Source organism: Entelurus aequoreus, linkage group LG07 (genome assembly GCF_033978785.1).
Source record: "Entelurus aequoreus isolate RoL-2023_Sb linkage group LG07, RoL_Eaeq_v1.1, whole genome shotgun sequence".
In the NCBI taxonomy this organism is placed as follows: domain Eukaryota; kingdom Metazoa; phylum Chordata; class Actinopteri; order Syngnathiformes; family Syngnathidae; genus Entelurus; species Entelurus aequoreus.
In genome coordinates, this window is record NC_084737.1 from 74,575,023 (window position 1) to 74,602,876 (window position 27,854).

Here is a 27,854-nt window from a genome sequence, read left to right on the forward strand (position 1 = left end):
AAAAATTGAAAATACCTTCAAAAGTAAGCGGGTACTCAATATTTGGAGAAGTTAAAAAAAGGGGTTCCTCCAGGCTGGAGTGAATAAGGGTGTGCATGGAAGTGAAATACCGTATTTTTCGGACTATAAGTCGCAGTTTTTTCCCATAGTTTGGCCGCGGGTGCGACTTATACTCAGGAGCGACTTATGTGTGAAATTATTAACACGTTAGCGTAAAATATCAAATAATATTATTTAGCTCATTCACGTAAGAGACTAGACCAGGGGTCGGCAACCCGCGGCTCTAGAGCCGCATGCGGCTCTTTAGCGCCCCCCTAGTGGCTCTCTGGAGATTTTTCAAAAATGTATGAAGAATGGAAAAAGATGAGGGGGAAAAAACTCTATTTTTTTGTTTTAATATGGTTTCTGTAGGACAAACATGACACAAACCTCCCTAATTGTTATAAATCACACTGTTTATATTAAACATGCTTCACTGATTCGAGTATTTGGCGAACGCTGTTTTGTCCTACTAATTTTGGCGGTCCTTGAACTCACCGTATAGTTTGTTTACATGTATAACTTTCTCCGACTTTCTAGGACGTGTTTTATGCCACTTCTTTTTCTGTCTCATTTTGTCCACCACACTTTTAACGTTGTGCATGAGTGCACAAAGGTGAGTTTTGTTGATGTTATTGACTTGTGTGGAGTGCTAATCAGACATATTTGGTCACTGCATGACTGTAAGCTAATCGATGCTAACATGCTATTTAGGCTAGCGATATGTACATATTGCATCATTATGACTCATTTGTAGCTATATTCGAGGTCATTTAGTTTCCTTTAAGTCCTCTTAATTAAATTTATATCTCATGACACATGTAATATGGCTTTTAATTTTTTGCGGCTCAAGACAGATTTGTTTTTGTTTTTTTGGTCCAATATGGCTCTTTCAACATTTTGGGTTGCCGACCCCTGGACTAGACGTGTAAGATTTCATGGGATTTAGCGATTAGGAGTGACAGATTGTTTGGTAAACGTATAGCACAGGGGTCACCAACGCGGTGCCCGCGGGCACCAGGTAGCCCGTAAGGACCAGATGAGTCGCCCGCTGGCCTGTTCTAAAAATAGCTCAAATAGCAGCACTTACCAGTGAGCTGCCTCTATTTTTTACATTTTATTTATTTACTAGCAAGCTGGTCTTGCTTTGCTCGACATTTTTAATTCTAAGAGAGACAAAACTCAAATAAAATTTGAAAATCCAAGAAAATATTTTAAAGACTTGGTCTTCACTTGTTTAAATAAATTCATTATTTTTTTTACTTTGCTTCTTATAACTTTCAGAAAGACAATATTAGAGAAAAAATACAACCTTAAAAATGATTTTAGGATTTTTAAACACATATACCTTTTTACCTTTTAAATTCCTTCCTCTTCTTTCCTGACAATTTAAATCAATGTTCAAGTAAATTTATTTTTTTTATTGTAAAGAATAATAAATACATTTTAATTTAATTCTTCATTTTAGCTTCTGGTTTTTCGACGAAGAATATTTGTGAAATATTTCTTTAAACTTATTATGATTAAAATTCAAAAAAAATATTCTGGCAAATCTAGAAAATCTGTAGAATCAAATTTAAATCTTATTTCAAAGTCTTTTGAATTTCTTTTAAAATTTTTGTTCTGGAAAATCTAGAAGAAATAATGATTTGTCTTTGTTAGAAATATAGCTTGGTCCAATTTGTTATATATTCTAACAAAGTGTAGATTGGATTTTAACCTATTTAAAATATGTCATCAAAATTCTAAAATTAATCTTAATCAGGAAAAATTACTAATGATGTTCCATAAATTATTTTTTTAATTTTTTCAAAAAGATTCGAATTAGCTAGTTTTTCTCTTCTTTTTTTCGGTTGAATTTTGAATTTTAAAGAGTCGAAATTGAAGATAAACTATGTTTAAAAATTGAATTGTCATTTTTTTCCGTGTTTTCTCCTCTTTTAAACCATTCAATTAAGTGTAAATAACATTAATTATTAATAATAACATAGAGTTAAAGGTAAATTGAGCAAATTGGCTATTTCTGGCAATTTATTGAAGTGTGTATCAAACTGGTAGCCCTTCGCATTAATCAGTACCCAAGAAGTAGCTCTTGCTTTCAAAAAGGTTGGTGACCCCTGTTATAGCATGTTCTATATGTTATAGTTATTTGAATGACTCTTACCATAATATGTTACGTTAACATACCAGGCACGTTCTCAGTTGGTTATTTATGCCTCATATAACATACACTTATTCAGCCTGTTGTTCACTATTCTTTATTTATTTTAAATTGCCTTTCAAATGTCTATTCTTGGTGTTGGGTTCTATCAAATAAATTTCCCCCAAAAATGCGACTTATACTCCAATGCGACTTATATATGTTTTTTTCCTTCTTTATTATGCATTTTCGGCCGGTGCGACTTATACTCCTTAGTCCGAAAAATACGGTACTCTTCTTGGTCCTGGGACAGGAGGGAGGACTGGGGCGGGTATTGATGAAGTAGCCTTTAAGTCCTGATTGTTTCATATTGAACGGAGGCGTTATATATACTAATATTCCGCTTGATCGGAAGATGGAAGAATAAGCCGAGGGCTCGGTGCACGTACCTGCTGAGCGTCTGTAAGCACAGGATTAGCCTCAGTGACATGTGAGCAGCAACCGTAAGACCCTGGGGGGGGGCAGGGAAGTCTGGGTAAAGGTTTCAAGAGAGATCTTGTATAAAAACTGCAGGCGTGACCCCGAACACGTCCTGACCTTACCATGAATTTGTCCGCTTGGGCTGGCAAACTGACTTGAATGTGTTGGGCTAACAAGTCCTTGTGACCACCTTGACCTGTCGAGTCACCCAGGGAGGAACTAACCTTGTCATCAAAACACAACACAGTCGGCGGAACGTCCAAACAGGGACGGACCGCGAGATTTTAGGCAAGGATCTCTTAATGAGGTCCGTGGGCCGAGAGGAGTGGGCGGGGCGAGGGACAAGCTGGGTGGCCGCTGTTCACGTCACACTTCTTGTGGAAAGCCCACAAATTAAAAGTCCAATGGTTTACATTCCCCCCACCCCCCCACCCCCCCATTCAAGGCGTCCTGAACCGAAAGTCCCAGGGTCATTTCAGTCCTCCAACACCCGCCGAGTGATTCCTCCGTTCCCTCCCGAGTCCCAGGCCGCAGGGTACAACGAAGCCAGGTTGGAACAAGTCCCAGGACGTGCGCCGCGTTACAGCAGTGCACATTTGCTGTGGCTCTTCCCGCGGCGAGCCTGCAGCGCCGCCCTTGTGGCCATCTCAAACACCTCCCGCACGCCGTCCTTGGTCTTGGCGGAGCACTCCATGTAGCCGAACGCTGCGATCCGCACCGCCATTTCCCGGCCCTCCTCGGACTTGACGGGCTCCTGTTGAACGGCAAAGTAAGTAGGAGATGGTCACGCTGTTGACGTGCTGGACGGCAGCTACATGGCAGCTACATGGCAGCTACATGGCAGCTACATGGCAGCCGTGTCAGCCTGCGGCGCCTTTTCCAGAAAGATGCTGCTAACATGTTCGATATGGTGGTTTTAGGTAGGGATGTCCGATAATATCAACAGATAAATGCTTTAAAATTATTATTATTATTAGGGATGTCCGATAATATCGGCCGATAAATGCGTTAAAATGTAATAGCGGAAATTATCGGTATCGGTTTTTTTTATTATCCGTATCGTTTTTTTTAAAATTAAATTAACATAAAAACACAATATACACTTACAATTAGTGCACCAACCCAAAAAACCTCCCTCCCCCCATTTCTTTCTGTTATCAATATTCTGGTTCCTACATTACATATCAATACAGTCTGCAAGGGATACAGTCCGTAAGCACACATGATTGTGCGTGCTGCTGGTCCACTAATAGTACTAACCTTTAACAGTTCATTTGACTCATTTTCATTCATTACTAATTTCTATGTAACTGTTTTTATATTGTTTTACTTTCTTTTTTATTCAAGAAAATGTTTTTAATTTAGTTATCTTATTTTATTTTATTTTTTTAAAAAGTACCTTATCTTCACCATACCTGGTTGTCCAAATTAGGCATAATAATGTGTTAATTCCACGACTGTATATATCGGTATCTGTTGATATCGGCATCGGTAATTAAAGAGTTGGACAATATCGGATATCGGCAAAAAGCCATTATCGGACATCCCTAATTATTATTATTGGTATCGGTTTCAAAATTAAAATTTTTAAATTTATCGGTATTGGTTTCAAAAAGTAAAATTTATGACTTTTTTAAACGCCGCCGTGTACACGGACGTAGAGAGAAGTACAGAGCGCCAATAAACCTTAAAGGCACTGCCTTTGCGTGCCGGCCCAGTCACATCATATCTACGGCTTTTCACACACACTTAAGTGAATGCAAGCCATACTTGGTCAACAGCCGTACATGTCACACTGAGGGTGGCCGTATAAACAACTTTAACACTGTTACAAATATGCGCCACACTGTGAACCCACACCAAACAAGAATGACAAACATATTTCGGGAGAACATCCGCACCGTAACACAACAGAACAAATACCCAGAACCCCTTGCAGCACTAACTAATCCGGGACGCTACAATATACACCCCCCGCTACTCCCCTCAAACTCCTCATGCTCTCTCAGGGAGAGCATGTCCCAAATTCCAAGCAAAACAGCAGCTTGGAATTTGGGACATGCTCTCCCTGAGAGAGCATTAAGAGGTTGAGGTGGGGGGGTAGGGGGAAGCGGGGGGTGTATATTGTAGCGCCCCGGAAGAGTTAGTGCTGCAAGGGGTTCTGGGTATTTGTTCTGTTGTGTTACGGTGCGGATGTTCTCCCGAAATGTGTTAGTCATTCTTGTTTGGTGTGGGTTCACAGTGTGGCACATATTAGTAACAGTGTTAAAGTTGTTTATGCGGTCACCCTCAGTGTGACCTGTATGGCTGTTGACCAAGTATGCCTTGCATTCACTTGTGAGTGTGAAAAGCCGTAGATATTATGTGACTGGGCCGGCACGCAAAGGCAGTGCCTTTAAGGTTTATTGGCGCTCTGTACTTCTCTCTACGTCCGTGTACACGGCGGCGTTTAAAAAAAGTCATATATTTTACTTTTTGAAACCAATACCGATAATTTAGAAACCGATACCGATAATTTCTGATATTACATTTTAAAGCATTTATCGGCCGATATTATCGGACATCCCCAGTTCTATCTACACTTCTGTTAAAATGTAATAATCACTTATTCTTCGGTTGTTTGGATGCTTTACATTAGTTTTGGATGATACCACAAATCGATACGATACCAAGTAGGTACAGGATCATACATTGGTCATATTCAAAGTCCTCATGTGTCCGGGGACATATTTCCTGAGTTTATAAAAATAATATAATTGTATTTATTTTTTTTAAACGAAAAAGGATTTTGTGATGCTTAAAAATATCGATGTAATCATAGTAGTATCGACTAGATACGCTCCTGTGCTTGGTATCAATACGGTGGATGTCAGGTGTAGATCCACCCATGGCGTTCGTTTACATTGTGACGCCGGTGAGCTGCGGTGTGTAGTGAAGCATGTTTAGCTATTCCTCGTCCTGCAGGGATGATACTTGTAAGAAACTTACTTTATGTGTCGCCATGGAGACAAGGATTAGTGATTTAGAAGTAGCTACAACACTGCAGACTGCGGATGGACGTTAGCCGCAAGCTAGCTAGCCATGTCATAAAGCACCTCTTCCTAAGGGCGTTTCAGTGTTATATAACTTCACCTTTATCCTTAGTTTTTAAGCCAAAATGCGTCCGTTCTCCCTTTTCTGTCTACACACCGTGTCTGCTTGTAAGTACTCCGTGATTGTGCGCTGCCGAACATGCTCCTCTGCTCGCCAAACCAGCGATGTCATGTATACCGTACAACCCTAGTACGCGAGGGTACATCGGTGTAAAATAAATCGATAAGTGTGTCGTATACTTTCATTTGTGTCAGGCCACCATGGGGACATGTGAAGCGCCACAAATAGATTCCGCCCTCGCTCATCAACACAGAACATCTGTGAATGCAGCTTCCGTCCAGTAGGTGTTTGTGGCTCCCCATATGGGTTGTGCAGATATCATTTTGTCACTTGACTGTACCTGCTTCATCTTAGCCAGCTCGCGGCGTGTGTGCTCGTCATTGCGCAGGTCTTTCTTGTTCCCCACCAGGATAATGGGAACGTTGGGGCAGAAATGTTTCACTTCAGGTGTCCACTTCTCTGGAATGTTTTCTGGGTAAAAGAAAAAAAAGATATAATCAGTCATTTGGATGCGTGTTACGATAACTCAAATATCTGCACATGACGTTTCCTGATATCAGATCAACTTGCTTATGCCAACAAAACCAAACAAAACAAAAAGATTCCATCGGTATTTGTCTTGCGAACCTCGCTCATCCTTGCTCAGTGATAACATTCTTCATTGTGACTGCATTATATTCCTGCACGTTTACACTGTTTTGATTGAAACACAATAAAACCAAAGTAGTGATACAAATACAGCTTGTGTATGGCGTCAAAACAAAGGCCAAAATTCTTGCGCAGTAAAAACACAATCGTGTATTTTCGCGTGCAGCGTCTTTCTCTTTCTCTACGCTTCCACCCTTCTTCTCTCCTCCGTTCTGATTGGTCACTTTAAAGCGCTCATATTTTCGAAAAACAAAAATCGGACACACTGTATATTGGTCAAGACAAACAGGAACATAGCAAACATAACTTGAGACTAGAGATGTCCGATAATATTGGTCTGCCGATATTATCTGCCGATAAATGCGTTAAAATGTAATATCGAAAATTATCGGTATTGGTTTTTTTATTATCAGTATCGTTTGTTTGTTGTTGTTTTTTTTAATTAAATCCACATAAAAAACAAGATACACTTACAATTAGTGCACCAACCCAAAAAACCTCCCTCCCCCATTTACACTCATTCACACAAAAGGGTTGTTTCTTTCTGTTATTAATATTCTGGTTCCTACATTATATATCAATATATATCAATACAGTCTGCAAGGGATACAGTCCATAAGCACACATGATTGTGCGTGCTGCTGGTCCACTAATAATACTAACCTTTAACAGTTAATTTTACAAATTTTCATTAATTACTAGTTTCTATGTAACTGTTTTTATATTGTTTTACTTTCTTTTTTATTCAAGAAAATGTTTTTAATGTATTTATCTTATTTTATTTGATTCATTTTTTTAAAAAGTACCTTATCTTCACCATACCTGGTTGTCCAAATTAGGCATAATAATGTGTTAATTCCACGACCGTATATATCGGTTGATATCGGTATCGGTTGATATTAGTATCTGTAATTAAAGAGTTGGACAATATCGGCATATCGGCAAAAAGCCATTATTGGACATCCCTACTTGAGACTTTCTTTTATTATTAGCATAATTGTCAATTCCCCCCTATTTTAATCAAGTTTATGCCTGACGTGGAAATCATCCGACATTTTCATCACCAGATATTAAGTGAACCCACTCCCACAGCGCGAGGAAAAGAGCTGCTCATAATCCTAATAGGAGGAAGAGCATTATGTGTAATTTTGCTGCATGACTGCCTGCAGGCGCACACCCTCTACGGTTACATTCAGTGCATGGAAAAATACATTAAAAAGCCCAGAAAGTAGAGACTATTTAAATGTATTAAAATGGTGAGATAGGAGGAGAGCGTGCAAGACTGATTGCTATGCATGACTGTGCGGGCGTAGGGTTTGCACTCACCCAAGCTGTCAGGGCTGTCTATGGAAAAGCACATGAGAATGACGTCAGTGTCTGGATAAGAGAGAGGTCGGAGTCTGTCATAGTCCTCCTGGCCAGCGGTGTCCCAAAGTGCCAATTCCACCTGAAAAATACATCAATATTTAGTACAATTAGACACCAAAGACAGTGGCTAGAGATATATATATATATATATATATATTAGGGGTGTAACGGTACGTGTATTTGCAGGGTTTCCCACACATTCATTTATTTTTTGGCAGCCCGCCACGAAAGAATTACGTCCGCCACAAATAAAAAAAAAATGTTTTTTTTTTTTGTCCTCTCCAGCTTCTCAGGCAAATCATATAGTTGATGTAGATGCCCATATCGGCTGTTCAGATTTACTTTACAAAAGAGAAGTGTAGGATACTTCTCTTGTTGCCTTATTTGTATTTGACTTTATTAAATGTATTTATATTAGAAACACAACATGTGTATATAACAAAGGGTGCAAAGTCTGCAGGAAACACATGGTTAAGTGTAGGGAGTAAAACTGATGGCAGTCTAAAGTTCAAGATTTTTGGAGCTCTTTGTTCAGTGGATCAGATGTTTGATGAAGCTCTGTGTCTATCTACCACCACTACTGTTTTCTGTTTATTTGTTACTGACTGTGGCAGGACACCTCTGCCTCTGTTTCACTTTATGTTGCTGGTAAATAATATGGTTGTAGTAGTAGGCCTAAGTTAAATTATTTAGTATGCACTAATTAAAGGGGCAGAGCTTTGAGACATTTTAGCTTTTATATTTTATAAGATATCTTTTTTGTAAGAACCACAATTAATAAATATATTTCAGTGAATAACTTATTGTTCAAATCTGTATATAAATATGTACATAAAGTGTTGTAATTATATTGTAAAATGGATGGATGGATGGACGTTTAAAACTGTTATTATTAATTAGTAAGTATACATTTTTTGAGCCTTTTTAGAGAAAATCAAATCATTGTAGTAAATTATGCAAATTACTCGATGATGTCATGGTGACCACGCCCATAGCCACACCCATAGCCACGCCCCCACCGCCACAGGTATCTTGGCAGTTTATGGGAAACACTGATTTGAATTGAACCGTTTCGGTACGGGGGTTCCGGTTCGGTTCGGAGGTGTACCGAACGAGTTACCACACGGACATATTAAGTAGCGTAACGCTTGTTGTGTCAACAATGCACAACACACGGCATGCTAGCAGCTAACGGGCTAGGATAGACTGACCATACGTCCTCTTTTCACCGGACATGTCCTCTTTTGCGGAGCTGTCAGGGCGGAGTTTCTTAAATGCCTCAAATGTCCGGCATTTTGAGTTAGGGTTGCGTGTATTTTCAATGTACGTTCAGGGTTAAGAAGGGGTTAAAAACAAAACAAATTGCGCGCGCAGCAGCATTGGTGAGGGAGGGGCAGAGACAGAGAGAGAGAGTTATGATAAACGCGCATGCGTCGCCAGGCTCTGCTTTTTATCCATAGATTTATCAGATTTAATTTTTTATTATCTATAGCAGGGGTGTCAAAAGTGTGCCCCGGAGGCCAATTGCGGCCCACAGCTAATGTTTTAAAGGCCCACGGCACATTCTAAAAATACTATCAAAATAAACAAAAACATAACAAAAGTGAAATTAAAAAGCTTAAAGGCCTACTGAAACCCACTACTACCGACCACGCAGTCTGATAGTTTATATATCAATGATGAAATCTTAACATTATAACACATGCCAATACGGCCGGGTTAACTTATAAAGTGACATTTTAAATTTGCCGCTAAACTTCCGGTTCGAAACGCCTCTGCGGATGACGTATGCGCGTGACGTAGCCCGGCGAACACGGGTATGCCTTCCACATTGAAGCCGATACGAAAACGCTCTGTTTTCATTTCATAATTCCACAGTATTCTGGACATCTGTGTTCGTGAATCTGTTTCAATCATGTTCATTGCATTATGGAGAAGGAAGCCAAGCAAGCAAAGAAGAAAGTTGTCGGTGCGAAATGGACGTATTTTTCGAACGTAGTCAGCCACAACAGTACACAGCCGGCGCTTCTTTGTTTACATTCCCGAAAGATGCAGTCAAGATGGAAGAACTCGGATAACAGAGACTCTAACCAGGAGGACTTTTGATTTGGATACACAGACGCCTGTAGAGAACTGGGACAACACAGACTCTTACCAGGATTACTTTGATTTGGATGACAAAGACGCAGACGTGCTACTGTGAGTATGCAGCTTTGGCTTTTTTTTGCGTATGTACGTAACTTTTTTAAAATATATAAGCTTTATGAACCTTGGGTTAGGTGAACGGTCTTTTGGGCTGAGTGATTGTGTGTGTTGATCATGTGTTTGAATTGTATTGGCGTGTTCTATGGAGCTAGGAGCTAGCAGAGGAGCTAGGAGCTAGCATAACACGTACCGTACCGGACGTGCGCGTCACGTACGTAACTTTTTAAAAATATATAAGCTTTATGAACCTTGGGTTAGGTGAACGGTCTTTTGGGCTGAGTGATTGTGTGTGTTGATCAGGTGTTTGAATTGTATTGGCGTGTTCTATGGAGCTAGGAGCTAGCAGAGGAGCTAGGAGCTAGCATAACAAACACGCAGGTGTTATTATGCAGGATTAATTTGTGGCATATTAAATATAAGCCTGGTTGTGTTGTGGCTAATAGAGTATATATATGTCTTGTGTTTATTTACTGTTGTAGTCATTCCCAGCTGAATATCAGGTACCGTGAGTATGCAGCCTTGGCTGCTAAACATTCGATAACTTGACCGTATGTGCGCGTCACGTACGTAACTTTTTAAAAATATATAAGCTTTATGAACCTTGGGTTAGGTAAACTGTCTTTTGGGCTGAGTGATTGTGTGTGTTGATCAGGTGTTTGAATTGTATTGGCGTGTTCTATGGAGCTAGGAGCTAGCAGAGGAGCTAGGAGCTAGCATAACAAACACGCAGGTGTTTTTATGCAGGATTAATTTGTGGCATATTAAATATAAGCCTGGTTGTGTTGTGGCTAATAGAGTATATATATGTCTTGTGTTTATTTACTGTTGTAGTCATTCCCAGCTGAATATCAGGTCACCCTCGGCTCTCACAGCATCTTCCCTATCTGAATAGCTTCAACTCCCCACTAGTCCTTCACTTGCACTTTACTCATCCACAAATCTTTCATCCTCGCTCAAATTAATGGGGAAATTGTCGCTTTCTCGGTCCGAATCTCTCTCACTTCATGCGGCCATCATTGTAAACAATAGGGAACTTTGCGTATATGTTCAACTGACTACGTCACGCTACTTCCGGTAGGTGCAAGCCTTTTTTTTATCAGATACCAAAAGTTGCAATCTTTATCGTCGTTGTTCTATACTAAATCCTTTCAGCAAAAATATGGCAATATCGCGAAATGATCAAGTATGACACATAGAATAGATCTGCTATCCCCGTTTAAATAAAAAAAATTCATTTCAGTAGGCCTTTAAAGGTTAAATGTAATTTAGAAAAAGTTGCAATGTTGACTAATAAAACAAAGCTGTTTTTTTTTCTTTCAAACTGTCATTGCTCAAAACATAATATTGAATCAAAATCAATGTTATTATGAATTATTGACCTATCCAAGGTTCCCATTTCTTCACATCAAATATTCCACTTTGAAAAATATTTTTGGTGGAAGATTTTGCAAATTTGGTAAATAAATAACCCAAAAATGTATATTTTGTTGTTTTCTTACTGTACCGAAAATGAACCGAACCGTGACTTCTAAACCGAGGTATTCACCGAACCGAACCGTTACACCCCTAATATATATATACACACGTATTTATTCTGAAGTTCACCAAATTCATATTTATCTCAGCACACGTGCCACTTTGACACAACATGTCATAGAGATCAGTGGTGTAGTTTCTGCATAAGCGTAAACCAACCAAGGCTTCTCAAAGGAAACGACAAGACTGCGACCGTGTCTGCATGCATGGTTTGGCAGCGGCACAAGCAGAAAAGATGGTAATACAGTGGAACCTTAAAATGTAATCAACACCTCAAAGGGTTCTGTAATTTAGAAACTGACCAAACACTTAGAGAAAAATGCTTGCACACACGTATTATTACACACGTATTATCACAGTGCAGAATATATATTTTTTTATATATGTACATTGAGGACGTTCAGGGTTTCCAGTACATGTAATTTATTGTGGTGCACTGTCACGGCAAAATAAAAGCCTTCAAAATGAGGGGGCGGGGAGGTGTTTACCTGAAAAACAAATTAAATAATATATTGTATGAATGGATATGTATAACCTATTAATTAGGCACTATTGATTAAGGAAAAAAAAAATCAGCCAAAGAAAAAATTGGCCAATACTAACCAAAAATAGCACTTTTGCTATCAGCCAAAATACTTTTTTTCACGGAAACTGCACGACTGAAACAGGATGTTGTGATGACGCACGCTATCGTACTTTAATATATCCGAGATATACCCATGACAGCAATCTTCAAAATGTGCAAATATTAGGAGGACTAGGGCGCTCTTTCAAGGAAAGAAGGTGCAGCTCGAGCAGCAGCACGAAGCAAGTGTGACGTCAGTGAGTGTTTTGGGACAGTAGAGGCTCGCTGTTTGTCATGGACATGGCGCGACACAAGTAAAGAGTACAGTCTCCAATGACACCAGAAAAAGATGCTAGATTTGTTGCTTTTAATCAATAATAAGTCACTAAAAAGATTGGAGAAGTCTCAAGAAACTTGAACAATTTTCAACATAGTGCGACCTGTGTTAGGTTGTACAATAAGCACAACTATTGAAAAATAGAGCAAAACAATATAAAAGCCGGCGGCGTTTCTGGGTGTTGTTGATAAATTGTTTTGGCTTTGCATCGTAGAGTTTTAACTTGCACTTACAGATGTAACGACGAACTGTAGTTAAAGACAATTGTTTTCTGATGTGTTCCTGAGCCTGTGCGGTGATATCCTTTACACACTGATGTCGCTTTTTGATGCAGTACCGCCTGAAGGATCGAAGGTCACGGGCTTGCCGCTTAAGTGCAGCGATTTCTCCAGATTCTCTGAACCTTTTGATGATATTACGGACCGTAGATGGTGAAATCCCTAAATTCCTTGCAACAGCTAGTTGAGAAATGTTGTTCTTAAACTGTTCGACAATTTGGTCACGCATTTGTTTACAAAATGGTGACCCTCGCCCCATCCTTGTTTGTGAATGACTGAGCATTTCATGGAAGCTGCTTTTATACCGAATCGTGGCACCCACCTGTTCCCAATTAGCCTGTTCACCTGTGGGATGTTCCAAATAAGTGTTTCATGAGCATTCCTCAACTTTATCAGTATTTATTGCCACTTGTGCCAGCTTTTTTGAAACATGTTGCAGGCATCAAATTCCAAATGAGCTAATATTTGCAAAAAATAACAACGTTTCTCAGTTCGAACTTTAAGTATCTTGTCTTTGCAGTCTATTCAATTAAACATAGGTTGAAAAGGATTTGCAAATCATTGTATCCTGTTTTTATTTACGATTTACACAATGTGCCAACTTCACCGGTTTTGGGTTTTGTATATTGGCAATCTGTGGGAAACCCTGATGTTACTTAAAAAACCCAGCTAAACAGTTAAATAAAGTTGTTTTTCTGTCACATGGGAACAAAGTATTTGTATTACTATTTCCCACAATAAATAATTTTCCACTCAAACTCCCTTTAATATGGGTTGCCGTGTACAATAGGGACTCTTACCTGTTTGCTGTCCACCTCTATGTCAGCCACATAGTTCTCAAACACAGTGGGGACATACACCTCGGGGAACTGGTCCTTGCTAAAGACGATCAGGAGGCAGGTCTTCCCGCAAGCTCCATCACCGACTATCACCAGCTTCTTACGGATGGCTGCCATTCCTACAGGTGGGGGGGGAGGGAAGATATTTAAATACTTGTCAACACATCTGATTATTAAATGTGAAACAATTTCCTTGAGGTATCCCTGTGGTATAATGGCCACACGACTATAGCACATAGAGAACAAGCTGTTCACAACATAAAATGACTTATAAGGGTATTACATATCAACCAGATACAGTGGTGAGGAAGCGAGCTTGCTCAACTGAGTAAGAGGAAGTTATTGGGAAACAAATATGTACACACAATGAAATAGAGGAACTTTGGGGGCAAATGCATGACTTGAACTTGACTTCATCTTTACAATTCAAAGGAGGAAAAATTGGTCAAACTGATGACATAAAACGTCCGAGTGAGCAAAAGTGACTGTTTTAAATGATGTTATAATAGTGATGACAAACATAGCCACTAGCATTAAAGCTACAGACACACAAAATGGCGTAGGGCTTATTAAAAACCTGTTAAAAGATATAATTGTTAAAAATATTATAAAATGGGACCTTTAAAAACAAAATGTATAATGTCTTCGGTTTAGCCAGTTAGATGTTGTTTGATCTTCTTATAGCTCACTCAATCACTTGGTAGTAGGGGTGTAACGGTACACAAAAATTTCGGTTCGGTACGTACCTCGGTTTAGAGGTCACGGTTCGGTTCATTTTCGGTACAGTAAGAAAACAACAAAATATACTGTACGTTTTTGGTTATTTATTTACCAAATTTGTAAACAATGGCATAACATACATATACACACAGGGTCCATTTCCAGGGTTAACATGGTCAACATATATAAAATAAAAACTAAATAAGATAAGGCTCAGAATGGTAGGGTTGCACATCTCTCTCTCATAAACGATTCGATATGCATCTAGATACACAGGTTACGATTCGATTCAAAAACGATATCCTTTTATTACAGACCGATTCGATTCCGAACGATACGATTCGATTTGACGGTTAATATTCAAGACTCCAAATCCCCAAGGATTGTGGCTTTACGGCACTGGCAAAAAAAAAAACAGAATAACAAAATCACATGTCATAGTATTTATTTTTAGACATGGACCAAAAAAATTCTGGCTGAATTGTAGGATGGGAATTCCAGAGGTAAAAGTAGCACAGAATAGTAACAACAAAGTGCAATATTTCAGCCTGAGCATAGTTTTGAACACTAGAGGTAGGTAACAAAGATTCAATATTTCAACCTGAGCATATAGTGTTTTGAACACTAGAGGTAGGTAACAATGAACACTAGAGGTAGGTAACAAAGATTCAATATTTCAACCTGAGCATATAGTGTTTTGAACACTAGAGGTAGGTAACAATGAACACTAGAGGTAGGTAACAAAGATTCAATATTTCAACCTGAGCATATAGTGTTTTGAACACTAGAGGTAGGTAACAATGAACACTAGAGGTAGGTAACAAAGATTCAATATTTCAACCTGAGCATATAGTGTTTTGAACACTAGAGGTAGGTAACAATGAACACTAGAGGTAGGTAATAAAGGTGCAACATTACAATGTAAACAAGTTACACACCTAGTACACATCTCAAAATGTGGCAACAATGAGCACAGTGACAAGTGCTTTGTGTAAAATAGAGAAAATAAATACATATGTAAAAAGAAAAATCTAACTACTGTGTGTGAGGTACCGTTTCCCAGGTCAAACAACAGTAGTTCACTTACACTATGCCTGTGCATTTTCATCGTCACTGTCCTCTGTTTTTTTGGAGGGCAGATTTTTTTTTAAGGAAAATCAACTGATCCACATGCTCATGTTTGAGCAGACTATGTTTTGTGGAAACAATGTCTCCCGCAGTACTGAACACACGGTCAGATTCCGTGTGTTTCACTTGATGTACTTTTTGATGCCGAAAGAGGCAATTTCAGCCACTTGAATGACGGCGAAATCATTAAAGGCTCACAATTTGTAATCCATCCACAAGTAAAGAAAACTTGGATTATTTCACTTTATGTACTTTTTTATGCCGAAAGAGGCGATTTCAGCCACTTCAGTCATTACAGCCGAGTTTAGATATACTTTTCGAGACGAGTGACGTAAGCGCGCTCCCGCGTCAGGGGGTGCATCTTACGGCAGGGGTGCGTTTCCCGGCACAACAGGTTGCAGAGGTGTCTTTTAGCGAGAGATGACAGCAGTGGCAAGTCCTGCTGCTCTTTCCACCCCTGTAGTGGGTTTTTTGAAAATCTTTCTCGGTCCATTATCACCTTCGGTCAGACTGACGCTTTCGTTCTCCTCCACATTCATTTTCCGTGTTGTCTCTTGTTTATCACTCGTGCTAATACCAGCTAGGCCAGTGTTTTTCAACCTTTTTTGAGCCAAGGCACATTTTTTTGCGTTGAAAAAATGCGGAGGCACACCACCAGCAGAAATCATAAAAAAACGAAACTCAGTTGACAGTAAAAAGTCGTTGTCGCAATTGTTGGACATGACTTTAAAGCATAACCAAGCATCACTATAGCTCTTGTCTCAAAGTAGGTGTACTGTCACCACCTGTCACATCACGCCGTGACTTATTTTGACTTTTTTGCTGTTTTCCTGTGTGTAGTGTTTTAGTTCTTGTCTTGCGCTCCTATTTTGGTGGCTTTTTCTCTTTTTTTGGTATTTTCCTGCAGCAGTTTCATGTCTTCCTTTGAGCGATATTTCCCGCATCTACTTTGTTTTAGCAATCAAGAATATTTCAGTTGTTTTTATCCTTCTTTGTGTGGACATTGTTGATTGTCATGTCATGTTCGGATGTACATTGTGGACGCCGTCTTTGCTCCACAGTAAGTCTTTGCTGTCGTCCAGCATTCTGTTTTTGTTTACTTTGTAGCCAGTTTCGTTCTGCATAGTTCTCCCTAAGTTTCACTGCCTTTTCTTAGAGGCACTCACCTTTTGTTTATTTTTGGTTTAAGCATTAGTTAACTTTTTACCTGCACACTGCCTCCCGCTGTTTCCGACATCTACAAAGCAATTAGCTACCGGCTGATATGGAAGAGTATTACACGGTTACTCTGCCGAGCTCTAGACAACACAGACACTCAACAACAACACATAATTTGCAGATTATAATTACTGGTTTGCAAAAAAATATTTTTAACGCAAATAGGTGAAATGAGATAATCTCCCACGGCACACCAAACTGTATCTCACGGCACACTAGTGTGCCGCGGCACAGTGGTTGAAAAACACTGAGCTAGGCGGCTACCGCGTTTGGCGAGTTGCTTCAGCTCTCGCGTTGTTTTAGAGACGCTGACGCATATTGTAATCTAGCCAACCCATACAAAGTCTCGCGATAACCGATCCAGGACTCTATAACCGATTCAGCTAGGAATTCATGGATTATTCGCATTGATTGAGGAGTCTGCTACCGATGCAATCTAATCGCTCACTTGTTGAACCGAATACTCGGTCGCATCGGTTTATCGTTCACAACCCTACAGAATGGTTTCTTAACAAAACCTTTCTACATATAAAGTGTTTTATTTGATTGATTGATTGAGACTTTTATTAGTAGATTGCACAGTACAGTACATATTCCGTACAATTGACCACTAAATGGTAACACCCGAATAAGTTTTTCAACTTGTTTGAATCGGGGTCCACGTTAATCAACATTAAACTGCCTCAAGTTGTTGCTCAGATTAAATAAAATGACAAAATTTTTCTTCTACATATAAAAAGTGCAACATTAAACAGTGTCAAGTCAACTCAGCCTCAGATTAACTTTTCTTTCCCCCCCCAGCCTGGCTAACTTGGCAGTAAGAGGATATATGGGCTTATTGTTCTTCCACCATAGAAGTGGGTCAAAATCTAGTTTCTAATGCAATATTGTCTTAAATCTGCTGCTATAAAAACATTTGTTATTGCATTAGCCCTGCCTGACTCGCCGAGGAGAGGCTGCTTGAATGCGGTGGTGACGCTTCAAATGGGTTAGCATGTTTGACCGCTACACCCCTACTTGGTAGAGTAGAACCTCTTCATAATTATGTCATTCATCATCAAAACACAATAGCTGTGTCTCAATTTGGTCTCAATTCATCCTTTGCAGTGCGCATTTTTGGACAACAACAGATAAATAAATAAGTATAATAAATAAATGACACAAAACACATACAAGTTTGGATGATCATTTCAAAACAAAGTATTTTATAACATATACAAATGTATAAACTCATGTGCTCAAACTGTAGTTGTTGCGATTCATTTCCTCTGCCTTCATTGCAAATAATTACATGATAATAATAATATTATGCTATCCCAATATTTACTATTACTGGCTATAATGCAACCATATTGACGAGATTAGAAAAGTTCATCAATTGTGAATTACATATTAATAAAGTAAGATTGTGTAGACCGTTAAGACTCTTTCTGGAAAATTTTCTGGATTGTCTGCGTATTTTTAAAAAGGTACATGTCCCACTACAACAAGCATAACAATAAATCCATCATTAACCAATATTCAGGAATAACAACTTGAGAACGCGAGTCAACACATAACATCTCCATGACAACCATCTCCCATGATCGGTCGGCTCTAATTGCAGGAAAATCAGATGGCAAAGGTGCCGGTAGCTCTTAGCCGCTTCCACTAAAATAACATAAAAGACCAAGAGAACACAAAAAAATAATTTGACATTATTCTTTTAAGTTTGGCATTATTCAAACTCATGCGACTGAGCAGCAGATACGTGACGTAAATGTAAGGGCGGAGACAACATACGTAACCAGGACTTGTTCCGTAGGCTAGACCGTCCCAATTCCTATCGCCAGGACCCACACTTTGCCAATCGCATGGGCTGGGTCCTTGGAAGGATGCAGCCCCCGAATTGAGACACAGCTGATGTGGTTCATTTTGTGTGTCTTAGCCCCTTTTGTTTTATTCCATGGTATATACAGGTTTGGTATTTTATCCTGATTGTAAGTTTTTTCAACAATCTGACTAGGAATGTGCCGATCAGTGTTAACCGATTTTCTTGAAAAGTATGTGATCGCCATTGCCGAATGATGCCTTTCTTTAGATCTTAAGTAGTATTGTCACTGGAGGACGAGGCTAAACATGGTATAAAGAGAAAGCAGGACCAGGCGTGCGAATAGCTAAGCTAGCTGTTAAACTAGAAACAACAGACAAAATGAGTTTAGTAAACTTTAGGAAGGGCAGATGCAACCACATTACAGCATAAAGTAAGCAGCTATTAAAAAGTAGAGGAATAGAAGTCTAGCGAGAGGATAATATAACAACTGTTGGTTTGTCAGCATTGTCAGTCAGTACACGACATGGAAGAGGAGGGCGGCTCGATCTATAAATTGGTAGTGTTGACGCCAAGGGAAATATCATTTATAATCAACACTAGAATGTGAGATCGATATTTTTTTCTCAAAATAATTTGTTTTTTTTTAAATAATTACATATTCAGAGAATAAGACTAAGGGTAAAAACCAAAGAATTTGAATGAGTTGCAGATAGAAGTTTTTTTTACTTTGTTTTGCTCAAAACGGTTGATGTAATACAATAGAATAAGGGACTAGTTAAAATCCATCCATCCATCTATCTTCTTCCGCTTATCCGACGTCGGGTCGCGGGGGCAGCAGCCTAAGCAGGGAAGCCCAGACTTTCCTTTCCCCAGCCACTTCGTCCAGCTACTCCCGAGGGATCCCGAGGCGTTCCCAGGCCAGCCGGGAGACATAGTCTTCCCAACGTGTCCTGGGTCTTCCCCGTGGCCTCCTACCGGTTGGACGTGCCCTAAACACCTCCCTAGGGAGGCGTTCGGGTGGGATCCTGACCAGATGGCCGAACCACCTTATCTGGCTCCTCTCCATGTGGAAGAGCAGCGGCTTTACTTTGAGCTCCCCCCGGATGGCAGAGCTTCTCACCCTATCTCTAAGGGAGAGACCCGCCACCCGGCGGAGGAAACTCATTTTGGCCGCTTGTGCCCGTGATCTTGTCCTTTCGGTCATAACCCAAAGCTCATGAGGATGGGAACGTAGATCGACCGGTAAATTGAGAGCTTTGCCTTCCGGCTCAGCTCCTTCTTCACCACAACAGATCGATACAGCGTCCGCATTACTGAAGACGCCTGTCGATCTCACAATCCACTCTTCCCTCACTCGTCAACAAGACTCCTAGATGCTTGAACTCCTCCATTTGGGGGAGGGTCTCCTCCCCAACCCGGAGATGGCATTCCACCCTTTTCCGGGCGAGAACCATGGACTCTGACTTGGAGGTGCTGATTCTCATACCAGTCGCTTCACACTCGGCTGCGAACCGATCCAGTGAGAGCTGAAGATCCTGGCCAGATGAAGCCATCAGGACCACATCATCTGCAAAAAGCAGAGACCTAATCCTGCAGCCACCAAACCGGATCCCCTCAACGCCTTGACTGCGCCTAGAAATTCTGTCCATAAAAGTTATAAACAGAATGGGTGACAAAGGGCAGCCTTGGCGGAGTCCAACCCTCACTGGAAACGTGTCCGACTTACTGCCGGCAATGCGGACCAAGCTCTGACACTGATCGTACAGGGAGCGGACCTCCACAACCAGACAGTCCGATACCCCATACTCTCTGAGCACTCTCCACAGGACTTCCCGACTAGTTAAAATATTGTGTGATATTATTTAACTATCAATAGCACTCACCATAAATACATTAAAAATAGCATTTTTCAGTATAGGTATTGGCCGATCTCACTCATGGATGATCGGTGTTGGCAGCATAAATCTCTGATCGGAACACCCCTACTTTTGAGACTGTTATTTTACATTTTCTTCTTGTAATTAAGCTATTGTGATTAAATAATGTCCCTAATAGATTAATAAAGTCTGTCTACGTCTAAGTCAATCTTTATCGTTATTGCAACCATCTGCAATGTATATCGCAATGACAATTTTAGGCCGTATCGCCCATCCCTTGCTGTAAGCGTCCTATAAATGGTCAATGAATAATCTAAGTAGGACAGCGCTGTCAAAAATATTAGCTCAGTCACTGGATGACTTGAAGAAGAAAAGACCAAAAATGGGGCAGTGGCTGCCCGGAGGCATGTGTTTGACCAGCCACTGGGTAAAAAGTCTCTAACAATGTGCTCTCCCTTTAACAAATGCCACCTCAGAGCTGAAAGGCAAGGCATTACGGACACTAATGGCTGCTTCACTGCTGATAAAGTCAAAAAGAGTATTGAGCGACGGCACGCCATCAGGCAGAAAAGGTGAATATCAACGTCTGTAGCCCCTCATTAATCTCCGTGCTTTGTGTTAAAATAGAAAAAAGGTGGCACAGGAACACACCAGAAAACGCTATGACACAACAAAGAAAGGCGACACAACAGGAAAATGATCATTAACATAACAGGAGCTTGTTGTGTCTGAACTCAAAAGTCATTTCCTCCCCAAACTTGAATCTTGTATCAACAACCAATATGCAGCAGACTATTATTCCCAATCTTAAAGCCAGCACAAAGACAAAAATCAGGTCAGATTACACATGGCGGGGTAAGACGTGTCAAATTCCCATGTAAAATGAATAAGGTCTCTGAACATTTCGGTTGTTCTTTACAAAAAAGGATGCATCATCCCGGAGTGTTGTTCAGGTGCTTCGCAATTCCTAATCTAAATGCAAAATGCTGACAATAATTCTGTCAAGAAACATGGCAGATGTTTTCCTTCAGCCTCCAAAAATTCATCCATCAGAGGAACAGCACTGAAACTGACTGAAGCGCTGAATGCTGAAGAGGATGAGTGACATGTGTATTAAATCAATCGAATAATTAGATTAGATTTAGATTTATTGGTCCCCTTTGGGGAAATTCATTTCCACTGCCGTACATTTAAACAATAGACATTACACATCACAAAAAATAACAAAAAGACATCATACATGACCAACACATTTACAGGCTTCTCAGACTGGGCCTGCTGGTAAGTGCGGCTATAGCTCCAGGGATAAGGCTTTTCCTGATCGCTATGAATCAACTTCCGACAATGAGAGGACAACATTGCTCTATGGACACCCTAATGAAATCAAATATTGATTTATGACCATTATTCCATTATGTGGAGTGAGAGGCTGTCAATGCAGTCAGCCTGTGGAAACCCTTTCACACAGTGGGCGCTAGTAAGGCAAAGGGATTATAGATTTTAAGGATTAATTTGAATAAAAACGGCCATTAATTGACTTTGACAGCGATGTACCGCTTACATCTGTCAGCCTTGAAGCGTACGAGCATCCATCCAAGCACCCTGCTGCACATTAATTAAACAGGTGAGCGAGCGGCACTTTGGTTGCCAAATGGCAGTGCTTTGCTCCAAATGAATGGTCATTCTAACTAGTAAAAAAGCAGCATGGAAATCCATACTAGCAGCTGACACTGACTTTAGCTTTTTGTGACCCAGGAGGGTGGGTGGTTCTGGTAGGCACTGCTTAATGCCAGTTTAAATGGGAGGTAATTGGACTCGTCTGATGTAGGGTTGCGCGATATAGACGATATAAATATAATATGCATTTTGCAGACGATATAACTTTCATCACTATCTATATATATCGTGATAATACATGTGTATGACATTTTTTGACAGCGATAAACGAACAAACGTGTCCTCAACGCACTGGAGCATTCTCGCTAGCGGCTACGACCATCTACAGTGCAAAACCACTGCGACGTCAGTAATATCGGCCTCCATGGCAAAAAATTAACTATGTTCCTTACAAGTTTAATTATCACAGGAGGACAAGGAATAGCTAAACATGCTACAATACACCCCGTAGGAGGATATGCTAATTGCAAGCTGGAGCTTTAGAATGTAAACATAGGTGGGCCATTCGGTACAAATATCGACAGTAACAATACCAAGTATAGAATCAGTATATGGTTGATATTACAGTGGTTGGATCTAAATTTCATTACCAAAAAATATTTGGCCGTTTTGGTTGTTTACAAACTCAGGAAATAAGTCCCTGGGCACAGGAGGGCATTAAGGGCAAAACACAAAGGATTTAAATCAGAGCCCAGAATAGGAAGTCATTTAAATATTGAATTGATATTGTTACACCACCATCTTGTGTTTGTCTGATTATAATTGTGATGCAAAATTGAACCATTCAATGATCTTGCCAATCTGAAAGTATCTGCATCAGAAAATTTAAAGTATAAAAATTGATATGACCAATACTGTCCCTGTAATTACTTGGTATTGGATCAATATCTACATTTGTAGCATTGCAAAGTAATGTTAAGTATCCAAACAAGAAAATAATAAGTGTTTATTACATTTTAACAGAAGTGTAAATAGAACCATTTTACAGCAGAACGTAACCAGCTATTAACGGTAAATTAACAAGTAGATTAATATCAGTTTTGAAAAAGCAATACATTGGAAGTGATGCCATGTCAGCAGCTAAATTGGGACCTTTGTAGTCCATTGTGAAATAATAGTTATATTATCATATATTCTGATACATATCGTTATTGCAGGAGGCTACAATATATATATATATATATATATATATATATATATATATATATATATATATATATATATATATATATATATATATATATATATATATATATATATATATATATATTTAAGGCCATGTCACCTTAAAGGAAAAACTTCCTTCCTCATGGAAATTATGCTGCCACCTACCATTCCATCGAAGACAGCCTTGTAAAAAGCAAGCTTTTCTACACATCTTAAAATAAAGCCTGGAGCTCCGCCAACTATCCGTCAGTCAACTACAGATGTGGGACTTGTGGATTTGATCACTTTATCTTCAGCAAATAGGATAGTGATGTTGCAGTTAAAATGTGACTACTGTTAGCACTTTATAAGGGAATCAAACCTAAAATATTTCATTTCCACAGATTAAACAATATTATCTTATTGGTCACCTGTACCATATTATACATAACCAGTCAAATGTAGGACTTGACTGCATGTGACTTATTTAGAAATGTTGTGGTGTTTTCCTGTGCGTAGTGTTTTAGTTCTTGTCTCGCGCTCCTATTTTGGTGGCTTTTCCTGTTTTGTCTGTATTTTCCTGTTGCAGTTCCATGTCTTCCTTTGAGCGCTATTCCCCGCACCTGCTTTGTTTTAGCAATCAAGAATATTTAAGTTGTTGCTATCTTTTTTTGTGTGGACATGATTTGTCATGTCATGTACGGGTGTACTTTGTGGACGCCGTCTCTGCTCCACACGCTGTAAGTCTTTGCTGTCGTCCAGCATTCTGTTTTTGTTTACTTTGTAGCCAGTTCAGTTTTAGTTTCGTTCTGCATAGCCATCCCTAAGCTTTAATGCCTTTTCTTAGGGGCACTCGCCTTTTGTTTACTTTTGGTTTAAGCATTAGACACCTTTTTACCTTCACACTGCCTCCCGCTGTCGTCTGCATATTATAAACATGACAAACCATCGTCGTCTCACACGACGTGTTCCCGACATCTACAAAGCAATTAGCTATCGGCTGCCACCTACTGATATTGAGGAGAATAACATGGTTACTCTGCCGAGCTCTAGACAGCACAGACACTCAGCAACGGCACATTATTTGCGGATTATAATTACCGTATTTTTCGGACTATAAGTCACAGTTTTTTTATAGTTTGGCCAGGGGTGGGACTTATACTCAGGAGCGACTTATGTGTGAAATTATTAACACATTACCGTAAAATATCAAATAATATTATTTAGCTCATTCACGTAAGAGACTAGACCAGTGGTTCTTAACCTGGATTCGATCGAACCCTAGGGGTTCGGTGAGTCGGGCTCAGGGGTTCGGCGGAGGTCAAGACACACCCGACTCATCGTGTAAATAAAAACTTCTCCCTATCGGCGTATTATGGGTACGGCAACAACAGAAGTCACACTGATTTTCAGGTGTGTAACTTGTTGTGAGTTTATGCACTGTGTTGGTTTTGTTGTTTGAACAAGGTGATGTTCATGCACGGTTCATTTTGTGCACCAGTAATAAAACATGGTAACACTTTAGTATGGGGAACATATTCACCATTAATTAGTTGCTTATTAACATGCAAATTAGTAACATATTGGCTCTTAACTAGTCATTATCAAGTACTTATTAATGCCTTATTCGGCATGGCCTTATTATAACCCTAACCCTGGCCCTAACCCTCTAACCCTAACCAAAAAACTCTAAATTAAGTCTTTGTTACTTAGAATATGTTCCCCATACTAAAGTGTTACCAAAAACATATAACTTTGTCTTGAATTTGGAAAAACATATTTTTTTAATTTTTCACTAAAGAAGGGTTTGGTGAATGCGCATATGAAACTGGTGGGGTTCGGTACCTCCAACAAGGTTAAGAACCACTGGACTAGATGTATAACATTTCATCGTATTTAGCGATTAGGAGTGACAGATTGTTTGGTAACCGTATAGCATGTTCTATATGTTATAGTTATTTGAATGACTCTTACCATAATATGTTACGTTAACATACCAGGCACGTTCTCAGTTGGTTATTTATGCCTCATATAACGTACACTTATTCAGCCTGTTGTTCACTATTCTTTATTTATTTTAAATTGCCTTTCAAATGTCTATTCTTGGTGTTGGGTTTTATCAAATAAATTTCCCCAAAAAAATGCGACTTATACTCCAGTGCGACTTATATACCGTATATTACCAAATAACCGCCCTTGGGCAAATAACCGCCCATGTCCTAATAGCCGCCCGGGGTCTGACCCCATTTTGTGAATTAACCGCCTCTTCCTAATAACCGCCTATGTCCAAATAGCTGCCCATGGCCTGTTATTTGCATAATTTAGATTAAAATGCTACTGAGGTTGCGTTTGCTGCAGTATTATTGTTTTGATGGCTTTATAGAGTACTTGGTACCATAATTTTATTTTTCCTGTATGCTATTTTATTTAAAACGGAGTACTGTAGCCTTTATTTTATTTAAGTGACAGTATTATTGCTCTGTTTTGATGGTGGGTTTTATACTTCAGTACTTGGTACCATAATTTTATTGTTCCCGGTAGGCTGCTTTATTTAGAAAGTTTATTTATTTTTAGTATTGGTATTCTATTTGACAATTGTTGCACTACTGCCATGTTGAAGCCTTGTTGATCTCTTGTCTTTTGATAGCCTACCTCATGCTCAAACAGCTAAAATTATGCACTAAGCAAACTATAACCTGCTACCCAAGAATATACAACAATTCTTCTCAAAAAAAGAGGAGAAATATAATCTTAGAGTAAAACGTAATTTAAAACATTTGTATGCACGTACAACACTTAAGACCTTCAGTATATCAGTATGTGGAATTAAATTATGGAATGGATTAAGCAAAGCAATCAAACAATGTACTAATATGATCCACTTCAAGAAACTCTTCAAACTTAAAGTGTTTACAAAGTATAAAGAAGAAAAACCATGATAAACATTCTCAATTTATTTCATCCATCCATTCATTCATTCTTAAAGTAATCTTACTTATCTCATCATATGAAATATGACTTACTTTACCAATTATTATTATTAAATTATTACTATTACTTATTTGTATTGTGATTACTTATGGAGTTTATTGTGAATAAATTGTGAACAGGAAGTGAACAAAAAGTTTTAGCAACTGTTATGTAAAGAAAAGGGGTAGGATTAAATAAGCTCAGCTTCTTCCTACTCCTTTTCGAACATGTTGAAAAGAGAAACTGGGAATTGTGATGTATCATGTTGTATGCATGCATGTTCCAAATAAACTCAAACTCATGTTGATCTCTTGTTTTTTTTGTTTGCATGTTTACAATAGCTTTTACATTTACAATTTTTTGTACGAAAAAAAAACACTGGACAGTAACCATGGTAACCAAATAATGGCCTGGTGCCAGTGCAAAAATAAATAAAAGCCTTGTGCAAATAACCGCCTGCTTCTTTTAAACGCCTGTCTCCAAAATCCATTTTGTCTTCTTTATTACGCATTTTTGCCAGGTGCGACTTATACTTCGGTGCGACTTATACTCCGAAAAATACGGTACTGGCTTGCAAAATTTTTTTTTAACCCAAATAGGTGAAACTACATAATCTCCCACGGCACACCAGACTGTACTGCCCCAGACAATAAAAAGGACATATTTCAAGTCAATAGAGAGGTCAGCAGCACAAGGAGAATTGTGTCCTTGCCTATGAGAGCTCCCAGTTTAAACCAGTGTTTTTAAAGCAGCCTGCCACTGGGTGGGTCACCAGAAAGATGGCGTCATCGCAGAGGCAACAGATGGCTAGTGTGTCCGCAGTGGAAGAACGTGTGGGTGGCCTCAATTCAAATTCAACACCCGAAGAAAACCACATTAAACACGCCTATGACTTATTACTGATGGGGTGGGTCAAGCCTTACATGTGACAGGCGTTACATTTGACAATATTAGCTGGCTTCACCGCCGATTATCATCCTGTACGGTCAAGATATAAACGAAACGTTTTATATTTGACAGTATAAGAAAAACAAAGTTTTTTTCACAAGTGAATGTAGACTTCATGAAAAAGTCAAGGAACCGCCTGTTCGGTCGAGAAAATAGCCTCTTTGTTTGGCTACGGCCGTTTCGCCAATTTAGGCCAACGTTCATAATTCGATTTTAAACACGCGATTAATTATAACATCATATTTAATCCCTAGAAAAAAATGTTGTGAAGGTCCGCGCGGGTCTTGCATTCAAATTATCGCAGTTCCACGTCAAGAGTATAACTGTCAGGAAAGTGCGGAAGCGGCATAAGCAACCGAGGTCGTTCAAGTAGGGGGGGAAGCTAAAGGAGCTAGCATCGGCTAACCCCTCGCTTAACTTCAACAGCAATTCTCCTCCGTTCCATACAAGACAATGTAAATAAACACATCTCCGTACCGTCATGGAAGTAAGTTTACCTGCGGTTTGTGAGGACAGAGTCGCGTATTCGGCGGAGGAGAGTCTCTCGCTGATGTCAGCCACCAGCCTCGCTCAGTCTCGGAGACGCGAGTGCGTTGCTTGGCGGGAGCGCGCCGGCGAGGGTTGGGAACTCGGGGGAGGGGTGGCGGGCACGCGCTCCCGGAGCCACGCCTGCGCGGGCACGACAGGGCGCTCGTCACGTGACAACTAAATAATGGGGAATATGGTCATGGATCAATGTGCGCATGTGCTACATTTGTGAACAGGTGCA

The 27,854-nt window shown here is 39.6% G+C and overlaps 1 protein-coding gene across 1 annotated transcript; it reads right to left on the reverse strand.

Annotated features, from left to right (window-relative positions):
• Positions 1 to 27,727, reverse strand: rhoab (ras homolog gene family, member Ab). Its single transcript, XM_062054476.1, has 5 exons — positions 27,583 to 27,727; positions 13,550 to 13,707; positions 7,787 to 7,907; positions 6,153 to 6,283; positions 1 to 3,413 (listed from the first exon to the last, which is right to left on the reverse strand). The coding sequence occupies exons 2-5, from the start codon at positions 13,703 to 13,705 to the stop codon at positions 3,240 to 3,242; spliced, it is 582 nt and encodes a 193-aa protein (XP_061910460.1). The 5' UTR covers positions 13,706 to 13,707; positions 27,583 to 27,727; the 3' UTR covers positions 1 to 3,239.
• Between the last annotated feature and the right edge of the window lie 127 nt (positions 27,728 to 27,854).

What these genes read in the sequence shown, in the direction of transcription:
- rhoab (XM_062054476.1), bottom strand. Translation starts at nt 13,705, where the DNA reads ATGGCAGCCATCCGTAAGAAGCTGGTGATAGTCGGTGATGGAGCTTGC. An exon ending in TAGAGGTGGACAGCAAACAG is followed by an intron (nt 7,908 to 13,549) that starts GTAAGAGTCCCT and finishes TGTATTTTTCAG; the next exon opens with GTGGAATTGGCACTTTGGGA. An exon ending in AGCTGGCTAAGATGAAGCAG is followed by an intron (nt 3,414 to 6,152) that starts GTACAGTCAAGT and finishes GCCGTTCAACAG; the next exon opens with GAGCCCGTCAAGTCCGAGGA.